The 11,046-nt window shown below is 58.1% G+C and overlaps 1 protein-coding gene across 2 annotated transcripts; it reads left to right on the forward strand.

The window, feature by feature from the left end:
* Nucleotides 1–307: 307 nt before the first annotated feature.
* Nucleotides 308–7,919, forward strand: LOC119111034 (thioredoxin domain-containing protein 15-like). 2 transcript variants are annotated; one of them, XM_037234859.1, is made up of 7 exons: nucleotides 308–553; nucleotides 1,674–1,840; nucleotides 2,870–3,031; nucleotides 4,665–4,826; nucleotides 5,516–5,641; nucleotides 6,566–6,768; nucleotides 7,546–7,919. In XM_037234859.1, the coding sequence occupies exons 1-7, from the start codon at nucleotides 517–519 to the stop codon at nucleotides 7,895–7,897; spliced, it is 1,209 nt and encodes a 402-aa protein (XP_037090754.1). In that variant the 5' UTR covers nucleotides 308–516; the 3' UTR covers nucleotides 7,898–7,919. The 2 variants fall into 2 exon arrangements, with proteins under 2 accessions (XP_037090754.1, XP_037090755.1); XM_037234860.1 differs by lacking the exon at nucleotides 4,665–4,826.
* The last annotated feature ends 3,127 nt before the right edge of the window (nucleotides 7,920–11,046 follow it).

Below are 11,046 nucleotides of genomic sequence, written 5' to 3' on the forward strand. Positions count from 1 at the left end.
TAGCTAAGCTGCACCCAACAACCTACCTTACTTTAGTTGGAATTTCAGTCGCAAGGTAGTCCATCGTCTTGCCCGAATAAAACAAGCAAACACGCAGGAAATCGCACCACGATCGCAGCAGCCGCGTCGTTCAGCGTGTAAGGAAGCCGGTAATTTTTTTCGCATCACGGCGACGTCACGCAAAGGGAAAATATAAGCTTAGAGGTTTTGGGTAATATGGCAGGTAAATTTCAGACAAATAATGCGCTACCGATTCAATAAAAAGATCAAGAGTTTTGATGTGCATAGCCTATGACGTCTAGCCATAAAATCGGTCCGCCGGCCGCGTTTAGTAGTTGTGCGTGGACAACTTTTGGTGATCGGACGTGGTAATTACAAACATTTTGCGTAAGGCGCCCGCAGAGTTATTGCGGTTCAAATGACGCTGCCTTGGGCAGGCATGTCAAGAATTACGTAATGCAGGAATTGAAGGCTTCTCGTATAGCGCTTTAATATTCTTGCTTCCTCCTTTTAACGATGCACTGTCCTCCCATCATACATCTGTTAGCCTTTGGTAAGTGTAGGAGGTGTAGGGATGCTCATGAGGGACATAAGTGTAGTTTTGCAACATGAGCTGGGAGGGGACTGGGCAGCTGAAAATAACAAATCATGTTGTGGAAACATGCAAGCTAGCTGGCTGCTTCATGGATTGGCCCATTGTCTTCAAGTATTGGGGCGTGGAGCATCCTTAAACCTTACCATAGAGAAAATTACACCCCTCTCATGGCATTATCTGCATTGTGCATGGGGTACACTACTTATCAAAGGTGCAACTGTCCACCAAAATACTCATGTCTACTAAACTCAGTAATAGCCAGCATATCAAATTGTGGATTGTACATTAAGTGCTCAAGCAGTTCATGTTTAAGGAGACCTTGTAATTCAATATTTCTTCTTTGTTGACAGCAATTGTTGATTTTCCCAAGGGATGGGAAGTGGGCAATTCTGTGATTCACAGCTATTTCTTGCTCTCTGACATTGTAGGAACCTGCTGCCTATTGTATCTAAGTCACTGTGGGAGCATGCAGGTGTGGTTTTTGTGAATGTTTGAAATACTTAGATGCTCAGTAAGATGGAAATGATTATATCATACTTACATCTAAACTTGGATCTAATGCATTTTGTGATTGTTCTGGTCTTGCATTTGTTTGTATTTGCTTCATGTTTTGGCTTGTGTTATGTTTTCTGTTGTTTGATGTTTGAAGTCAAGGAATCTGGGGTGGAGGGCTGGTTATACTGGAGTAATATGAGTGTCTCTTTCCTGACTGATAGCATGGTTCTTGACTGATTCATTTTGGCATTACCAATAGAAGACAGGTGCTGCTTTTTTGCAATACCCTGGGAATTTGACCACCATATAAATTCATGCTCTGGCAATCATGTGTGCTGCAACATCTCATTTTGCCAACTAAGGTGTCTTTGGTAGAACCAATTGAATTATCTTGTTTCCCCTTATGAGCCAGTTGATAGCCTTATGTTGAATGGAATTTCAATGTCAATGAATATCATGCCTGTTCTTTCCGATATGCCAGCCCCAAGATTACCCCTTGTTCTCTTTAGAAAGATCATTGTCTTATGTATGGTTAGATGATTACAGCCTAAATTAGTTGTTTAAGCAATTGCCTTTATTTCAGTGCTGCTAGTGACTGGATCAGCCCAGGACAGCTGGGAAGAAACTGAGACCCCTGCCAAACACATGGAGGCAGATGAAGAGTCTGTCCCAGCTTTTCATGATGCAATATCAGGAGAGAATAACACCCCTGAGCCTCCAACTCTTCGGCAGATTCTGGAGAGAATGCAAGTAAGTGTAGCAGTGGTTGTGAAACAGAAAAACTTGGGTTTATTGGGATAAATGTCATAAAAATATGCAGTGTTTTTGGAAAAGAAGAACACAATGGCAAACATTTACTGTTTGATTTCAGAGTTTGATACAGATATCACTGCTGATAAGAATATTTTATGCCTGTGTGGTCCATGAACTCAAGAGATGAATGAACATGACAGGCAAACAGATTTAGTCATTACAAGTGATCCTGCCTTGCTGTTGTGTTGAAGGGGCAGTGCTTTTGGTGCCATTAGCACTGCTATTGTCAACATAATATTGTCTCACATCTTAGCAATATTAAGTGAATATCACTTCACATTTTTGACTGTTTAATGCTCAGGATCACTGGGACACATTACTTGTGCGGTACTGTGCCACATGCTTCGGTCATCAAATGGATATCTTTTACTTGTGATTTCCGCTTTCTTCACCACACAAGGTGCTATTGTCATACAGCCGTTTCAATCGACAGTGCTGCATGTGGCTCTTATAGGGGCTCTTCAATGGCTCTGTACTGATACAAAGCTCTTTGACGATGCTATAGGTGGCTCTGTGGGCCTCCTCAATGGTGCCATACTGACGCAATGCGTTAATGTCAGTATGTCACCACGTGATCACCAACAAAGATGACACCATGTTGTCTTTGCATGACCAGTCCTGGGTCGTATCAGTAGCATGCGTGCTGTGTGCTGCCTAGCAGAATAGACTTGACCAACTCAGATTAAAAAAAAGAAAATCCATGTTGAATCAAGTGTGAACAAGTTTGTGTGTGTGTGTGTGGGTGTGGGTGTGGGTGTGGGTGTGGGTGTGGGTGTGGGTGTGGGTGTGGGTGTGGGTGTGGGTGTGGGTGTGGGTGTGGGTGTGGTGTGTGGGTGTGGGTGTGGGGGTGGGGGTGGGTGTGGGTGCGTGCGTACGTGCGTGCGTGCGTGCGTGCGTGCGTGCGTGCGTGCGTGTACGTGACCATCCAACGTTCTGCTCACGCCGCGCGTCTCACGCCGCTGCCAGCGAGACTCGTCTCTGACGGACGAGTACACGCCCGAGTCCGTGTGGCTGCACAGCAAGGCCGGCGACGACATGGCCGAGCCGGCCGGCCCAGGGGGGGACGCGCCCGACTCGTCCGTCGGCTCTTCCGCGGAGGAGGACGAGGTTGGCCCGGACCGAAGGCGGGTGAGTGCGACTCACATGGACGAGCTAGGGGTGGCGCCTACTCGTCCGTGGAGGCGGACGGGGCTGGCCTGGACGCGGGGTGAGGGAGTCGTGTCAAAAGTGCTGTCGTTCGGCCGAGCCTCGACTCCTCCGCGTCATGATGCGCAGCCACGAGTGTCTGCTGGCAGCCCGGCGGTAGGCACCCGAACAGTCCACAAGTGCTGTCTTTGGTGTAATTAATCAACATGGGTGGCGTCGCCCTGACAGATGGCTGCAAAGATGATTAAGATCTGACACTATGTTACCTTTGCATGACCACCAACAAAGATGATCACCATGATGACATGATGATCTGAGTCATTGAGATGCTACCGAGTTGTATGTGGCTACATGCGGTGCCATACCGACACCAACGCATTGTGCATCTCAATGGTGCATAATGCGTTGGCGTCGGTATGGCACCGCATGTGGCCACGTACAACTCAGTAGCATCTCAATTATGCACAATGCGTTGGCGTCGGTATGGCACCGCATGTGGCCACGTACAACTCAGTAGCATCTCAATTATGCACAATGTCCTCCCAATTACTTTGTTGTAAGTTTGCGATGCTTGCGGCAATTGACAGTCGCCTGTACTTTGGGACGCTGCTTTCATCAGTGCTCAAATTTTGCGGCATGTCTTTTACGGCCTGGACTTTACACGACTTCTGTCATCTGCATATACCAGACATGTATCTCTGTTAAAGGTCAGAATACGCCCCCTGTGACGCGCTGTGCCCGACACCAGTGTTGGACTGACGTACATTGGCATCGTTACGTCGTTGGCGCCGTTAGCACCCTCACCAAAGACGTATCGTCGACTCGGCGTCTGTACAGTGTGCCAGTATGCCGATGTAATTGACACCATGTTGCCTTGCATGACCAGTCTGGTTCGTATCGGTAGCATGCCTGTTGCGCGCTGCCTGGCAGTGCAGACTTGAGAAACTCAGATTAAAACAGAAAATCCATGTTGAATCAAGTGTGAACTAGTGTGTGTGTGTGTGTGTGGTGTGTGGGTGTGTGTGTGTGTGTGTGTGTGTGTGTGTGTGTGTGTGTGTGTGTGTGTGTGTGTGTGTGTGTGCGTGCGTGCGTGCGTGCGTGCGTGCGTGCGTGCGTGCGTGCGTGCGTGCGTGCGTGCGTGCGTGCGTGCGTGCGTGCGTGCGTGCGTGCGTGCGTGCGTGCGTGCGTGCGTGCGTGCGTGCGTGCGTGCGTGCGTGCGTGCGTGCGTGCGTGCGTGCGTGCGTGCGTGCGTGCGTGCGTGCGTGCGTGCGTGCGTGCGTGCGTGCGTGCGTGCGTGCGTGCGTGCGTGCGTGCGTGCGTGCGTGCGTGCGTGCGTGCGTGCGTGCGTGCGTGCGTGCGTGCGTGCGTGCGTGCGTGCGTGCGTGCGTGCGTGCGTGCGTGCGTGCGTGCGTGCGTGCGTGCGTGCGTGCGTGCGTGCGTGCGTGCGTGCGTGCGTGCGTGCGTGCGTGCGTGCGTGCGCAAACACACGTTGTGCGTGTGTGTATGTGTGTGTGTGTTTGGGTGTGTGTGTGTGGTGTGTGTGTGCGTGTGTGTGTGTGTGTCCGTGTGACCATCCAACGTTATGTTCACGCCGCGCGTCTCACGCCGCTGCCAGCGAGACTCGTCTCTGACGGACGAGTACACGCCCGAGTCCGTGTGGCTGCACAGCAAGGCCGGCGACGACATGGCCGAGCCGGCCGGCCCAGGGGGGGACGCGCCCGGCTCGTCCGTCGGCTCTTCCGCGGAGGAGGACGAGGTTGACCCGGACCGAAGGCGGGTGAGTGCGGCTCACACGGACGAGCTAGGGGTGACGCCTACTCGTCCGTGGAGACGGGCGCGGCTGGCCTGGACGCGGGGTGAGGGAGTCGTGTCAAGGGTGCTGTCGTTCAAAGGTGCTGCCAAGCCACGACTCCTCCGCATGGTGATGCGCAGCTACGAGTGCCTGCTGGCAGCCCGGCGGTAGGCACCCGAGCAGTCGTTAAGTGCCGTCTTTGGTGTAATTAATCAACATGGGTGGCGTCGCCCTGACAGATGGCTGCATCGATACGCCTGCATGTTGCGCGTATAGGTGTCGGCAAGGATTAAGCATTGTCAGTTAAGACGCATTTTAATGGAACATGAAACTGATTGAGCGAATTGAGCGCCGTTTTCTTCTTTTTCCCTTTCCTTGGAATGTTCGCGCCAGTGTTGGTGTCCTTTGATGTTCCTTGCTCTATCAGTTGTTTGATATATGAGTTGGTCAAATTCCCCCCCCCCCCCCCTTCCCCGTCATCTGAGCGCGCCGCGTTAACGCGGCCATCCAGGCGTGTGCTAATACCACGCTGATCAGTCCATAGTCCAGAGACCAACGTCTTTTACAACACACCGTATATGCTGAACTAATGAGCTTCAGGTGGACGATGCCTTTGTTCGCGTTTTTGCCGACAAAGAATAAAGTGAGATGTATCGCTATGGCGCCTGTTGCAGAACGCGACGGCTATCTTAGGCGTAGATGTGGGAGAAAGCGTCTCTGACAACTCCACGACCAACTCCACCTCCAAAGTATGCAACTGTATGCCGCTGAACAGAACTCAGGAGGAGCTGACAGTTCAGGTGTGTTCTGCGCAGGCCGCGGGCTAGGGTGTGCCAGCTGCCACGACGTGAGTGTTACGGCAAACACTCCTGCCGACAGGGGTGCTACATTAGGCACGCGTCATTACTTGCATTGCACAAACTTACACAGACTATACTTATACGTGACTATATTTGTACTGCAAAATCGTATGCGAGATATAAGTGCTATGCGAAAGTATGATTTTTTGTAGGAGAAGTAATGCTGTGTGTGTCTATGTGCGGCTGTGGGGGGTCTATGCTGTTAGGGTAATGACGGGCATAAGGTTTTGAAGCAGAAATTTTGTTCCGTTACACTAATGTGGTGAATACGCTTTGGCAGAAAAGCAATGCGGTCGCACTGTTGTCGGTGGGCGTTTTTGCTATAGCACTGGTATCAGGGGAGCGTTGTGCTGCGGGCTGGTGAGCTAGTTGCTCGAATGAAATAACCGTGAAAACGCACGTTTAGAATTTAGAGTTCGACTAAATATATCGGTGGCTGTTTGTCCAAGGGTAGATCCGAGGAAGGGAGAGAGGGGCAGCAGGACCATGGTTCCTTATGTGGCCAAATGTGGGCAAAAATGACGCGTTTTTAGACTGTGCAGAGGTCTAAGAAACTTTTACCGAGGAACATTTATCTTGGAAAGGCCCTTGAGGTAAAATGCAAGGAATCCCAATGCGCTTTTTGTTTTGTTGCAATAAAGACATTTGCTCTGTTTCTGCCAAGCCGGCTGCCCCCCCCCCCCCCTCCTCCAGACGGCGTCCTGAATCCGCTGTTGCAGAAGAGAGGTGCTGTTGTCGTTAAGAGGTGCTGTTGTGTGTGTTGTTAATCCGCTGTTGTTAAAGAGGCGCTGTGTGTGCGGCTGAACTATGTTAAACAGCGCGCAGGCAAGCCACTGACCCTGCCCGGGCGCCCGTCGTCGGCAGATGGTGAGCGCCGCGACGCTGTCTGACGAGCTGGTGCAGGACACGTCGGTACGCTCGCGCAGCACGCCCGCCCGCTGCCTGCTGGTGCTCTTCTATGGTAGCACGTGTCCGTTCTCGGCGGCGGCCGCGCCGCACGTCAACGCCATGCCGCGCGCCTTCCCCGACCTACCCGTCATGGCCGTGGACGCGCTGGAGAATGGCAGGTGGGCGACGGTTGAGGGCGAGCGGTAGTGGTAGCGTTGTAGGGAGGGGCGGGTAGCATCTGGGTGCGGCTGTGCAACCCTTTTAGGGGCAGGCAGGGTAGGCGTCGGAGGGGTGGTGTGTGAAGCCGGCTCAGATCCTGGCGCACGGCTGCAGGCGGAAGGCCTGGATAGACACCCTCCGCGTAGCGACAGAACGACATGGGCGCTGTCCGGGTGTGTCACACGTGGAAAGGGATTATCAGCGCTGATCTGACGTTTCAAAGCAAACACCAATGAGCGTCATGCTTGTGTGTGTTTGGGGGGGGGGGGGGGCAGGTCGTCCCCGGAAACGGCAGGTTGGTATAGCTTTGCGATGCAGGGGGTTCAGTCAGGCCGGGGCAGCGGGCACACAAGACTGGGCCACTCGTTGGCGCGGGCTGGGGTCAGAGTGACGAACAGCTGAGATCAGGGCAGATGGTGACGGCACCGGCTCAATCCGCCGAGGTCAGACGACTCTCTAAGGCTGCGCCACATACATATAGGTCCGTTCCGAAGTTAAGAAGTGCCTGCGACTCGCTGTTGCACCGCCATTTTAACTCAACGCGGTGAAAGATGGGCCATCCGCTTCTTTTAACGCTGGTCACAACCGTCGTGCGACCGTGCAATCGCTCTAAAACGTTAGTTAGGTCGAGCTGGTTGGCCCAGTGAAATAATCATTTCCCAGTGCGACATATCCTTCCAGTCGCCAGCATCATGGCAGCGGCGCCGCTCTCTGCTGACCGTGTCTTGGCTTCACAGCTTGAACACGCGGTTCGGCATCATCGCCGTGCCGACCGTGATCCTCTTCCACAACGGGCGGCCGCAGGCGCGCTTCAACCAGTCGGAGCCGACGCTGCAGCTGCTGGCCGACTTCGTGCGCGCGCAGACGCAGCTGTCGGCGGCCGTGCTGCTGAACGTAACGTCGGCCGACTTCGGCGGTCCGCTGCCGTCCGTGCCGGAGCAGCGGCTCGATTGGTACCTGGTGGCCGCCTGGCTCTTCATCGTCGTGTGCGCGCTGTATGGCGGCACGCGGTTGCGACTGTGGCGCCGCGCCGCGGACACCGTCAGAAACTGGTGGATCGAGGCGGAGCAGCACCTGCATGAGGAGTAGTGCACGCTGAGCCAGGATTTATCGTGTGTGGGGGGGGGGGGAGGGGGGAGGGGGGGGGGGGGGGGCAGCGCAGAGATCGCACACTGGCACTTGAAGCGGGCAGAGCTGAGCGAGACTGGGCGCGTCTCGTGTCCCAATGCTCGGGCTCCGCTGAAGGGCGCGTCTGCTCGCGCGTGAGCGTCCGGCTCACAGGCCAAATGCATGAGGCGCCGCAGAGTGTCGGCCAGAGGTCGGCGTTCGCGGGCTGACCACTCGCGTACCGTCACGTTACACCACTCCCAGCCGCGCGTGTGCACTAGTGTGCGCCTCGGCAGGGTGGCCAGAGCGTGTGGCGACGCCGGCCGTGCGGCCAGTGGGTGTCGCCGTTTTGTCTGTGATGGGTATGCAGCTCGTGACGCGCGGCAGCGGTGCATCACGTCGTGGTGGTGATGTGTGCGGCCCGAGTTGGACCAGATTCCGGCGATCAAATGCACGGCGGCATTTCGGTGAATGAAACATGGTCCGATCTCTGGTTTGTCGTCTTACTCTCAAGCCATACAATTGACAGTTTACTGCCCAGTCTATTAGCAAAAACATGTCGACACATTTTCTGATGAGCAGCATGCTGCGGGCTGAGAAACATATACGTATATGTAGTTTCCTAACGTCCCAAACACAAAGCACATCAATGAGACCCAACTGGTGGAATGATATTAAACATGCAACACTGCTGAACATAACATACCCAAAGTCCCCGCGATCACATCGTATTTTCGCTTGCGCTGCCATCCGCGCCTCATTTCACTCAAGATGTCTGCGGAAATTCTCCAACATATTCCTCAGAACGCTATGCGAGTTCGTCGCCTCCGCCAGGCTGGGCATGGCGCTGAACCCGGCGGTCGCATCCTGCGCCGATGCTGTCGGGTCCGCCGGGTCCGCCGACTCCTGCGCCCCTGCCGCTCCGGACGAAAGCTCCTCCCCGCCTGCCGTGCCCGCCTGCACGCCGGCCATGGCTGCCGGATCCGCCGTCCACTCGGCCGAAGCCAGCGGCGGTTCTTCCGGCCCCGCGTCGCCCTCGGATGGCACGGAGCCCCGCTCCTCTGGAGAGCCGTCCTCCCCATGTGCGGCGGGCGCCAGCTCGGCCCCGGGCGCCAGCTCAGCCCCGGCCGTCAGCTCGGCCCCGGTCGCCAGCTCGGCCCCGGTCGCCAGCTCCGCCCCGGGCGCCGGCTCGGCCCCGGCCGCCGCCGCCGGCGGCGCCGGCGCGGCACGCTCGCTCCACGCGCCGCCAATGGCGATGCTGGCCGCCTCGCCTGCCAGGCTCGTGTCGTCGCAGAACACCACGCCGTCGTCGGCCTCGGTCTTGACGGCGGCGGCGGGGCCCGGCGTCGGCCGCAGACATCCAGTCGCTGCCCGGCGCCGGCGCGTCCCAGGGATTGGCGTCGCCGTCCGCGCCGGGCGCCGGCCCAGGCCGGCGGTGCCAGCGGCTGCGCGGCGGAGGCGGCGGCTGCAGCGGCAGCGGCCGGCGCCGCGCGGTGGCCCTTGCAGCGGTGCACGTCCATCAGACTGACCGGCACCAGGTCGAAGCAGCGGCGGCAGCGCTGGCGTCCGTGCACCTGGCTCAGATGCGTGCCCATCTCGGGGCTGAACACCTCGAGGCCACACATCGGACACTTGCGGCGCGCGAAGCCGTGCAGCGACAGGCCGACGAAGCCCGTCCAGCGCCGGCACCCTCCTTCAACAGCTCGGGCCCGGTTGCTCTTGCTGATGGTCTTCTGGCGGAACTCGCTGCAGAGCTCCGGCAGCGCGGCGGCCGCCACCTGCGGCCGAGAGAGCAGCGCGAACATGCAGGCCGTGTGGGTTGAGCGGCCGGCTGGGTCGCGGCCCGAGCACCTTGCCGCAGGCCGCGGCACGTGTTGTGCCGGCTGTGCTTGTGCTCGCGCCGGTAGTTGCTCCGACAGGTGGCTGGGCAGCGTGACGACCGGGCAGAACGGACAGAACGGGCCCGGCCGCCGGCTGTCGGGCGTCGCCTGGAACAGGTGGCGGTAGCGCACGCCGCGGTGCGTCGTCACCGTCAGTGGGTCGAGCGCCGTCAGCGGCAGGTACGGCAGCGGCTGGCCGGCGCTCACGCCCGCCGTCAGCATCTGCTTCAGCAGCTGCGAGCGCCCGAGCCGGGCGGTGGCTGCGGCGGGAGCGGCGCCGGCGGCGGCGTGGCCGGCATGGTCAGCAGGCCGACCGGCGGTTCGTCGGCCGGGAACTCGAGCGCGTCCCCGCGGCTAGTCGGCATCGTGTACCGCTTCGGCGGCCGACCGCGACCGCGCCCCCGGCCCGCGCCGCAACGGCTCGAAGCCTGCCACGCTGAAGCCCCGACCGCCGCCGCCGCCGTCTCCGCTGGCGCCGGCGACGGCTTCCCGCTCGTCGGCCAGCACCTGATCCCACCAGGCGGCCGTCTGCTGGAGCCGCTGCCGCGCCGCGTCTGCCGCGCCGGCGCGCCGCCGCTCGTCTGCCGCTTCACCTGGGAGGACGGCGTCCAGTCGGTATCGCCGGAGCGCTTGAGCGAGCGGCGGCGCGGCGGCTCCGGGCTGGTGGGCGGCGAGCTGCTGCTCTCGCTGGCGCCGCTCTCCGGCCGCACCAGGGTGATGCTCACCGAGCTCTCCGGCTCGGTCGGGTCCGCTGCGGGGCAAGCGGCGCGCTGCGTCAGACGGCGAGTACGGGCGCGCCGCCGGCCAATGGCTCACCGTCGGCTTCAGGCGGGCAGCGGCTGCGGCACGCGGTCGACTCGCGCGCGGGTCGCCAGTGTGCACGCGGCCTGCCCACTGCAGCTCCTTTGACACGGAGGGGCGGCAGTGGACAGGCCGTGTGAACACGGACACACGAAAACAGACCCCACGAGGGCTTGCAGGCTGAGGCGGGTCAGACACAGGCCATAGCAGCACGGGAGGTCTGTCTCACGCTCGTGACAAGGTGCCGTCAGCTACAAACAGCAGGGGCGCAGACACGGACAAGGCAGGCGAGCGGCCAGTTCCAGAGCTAGCCACAGAGATCGAGTCGTCCGCGGAGCGGGCGGGCGCCACACCCGAGCCAGAAACAGCCGACGAGCCATGCCGACTCAAGGATGATCTGAGCGTTACCAAGGCTGTACCATTGACTGGCCGCCATGACTATTTCACCTG

The sequence above is a fragment of the Pollicipes pollicipes genome, unplaced genomic scaffold (genome assembly GCF_011947565.3).
Source record: "Pollicipes pollicipes isolate AB1234 unplaced genomic scaffold, Ppol_2.1 Scaffold_7258;HRSCAF=8750_pilon_pilon_pilon, whole genome shotgun sequence".
Taxonomy (NCBI): domain Eukaryota; kingdom Metazoa; phylum Arthropoda; class Thecostraca; order Pollicipedomorpha; family Pollicipedidae; genus Pollicipes; species Pollicipes pollicipes.

Bases quoted from the DNA above. Each gene is read 5' to 3' on its own strand.
- LOC119111034 (XM_037234859.1), top strand. From the start codon at position 517: ATGCACTGTCCTCCCATCATACATCTGTTAGCCTTTG. The intron at 5,642-6,565 runs GTGTGTTCTGCG...CGTCGTCGGCAG, and splicing joins AGGAGGAGCTGACAGTTCAG to ATGGTGAGCGCCGCGACGCT. The intron at 6,769-7,545 runs GTGGGCGACGGT...TTGGCTTCACAG, and splicing joins GACGCGCTGGAGAATGGCAG to CTTGAACACGCGGTTCGGCA.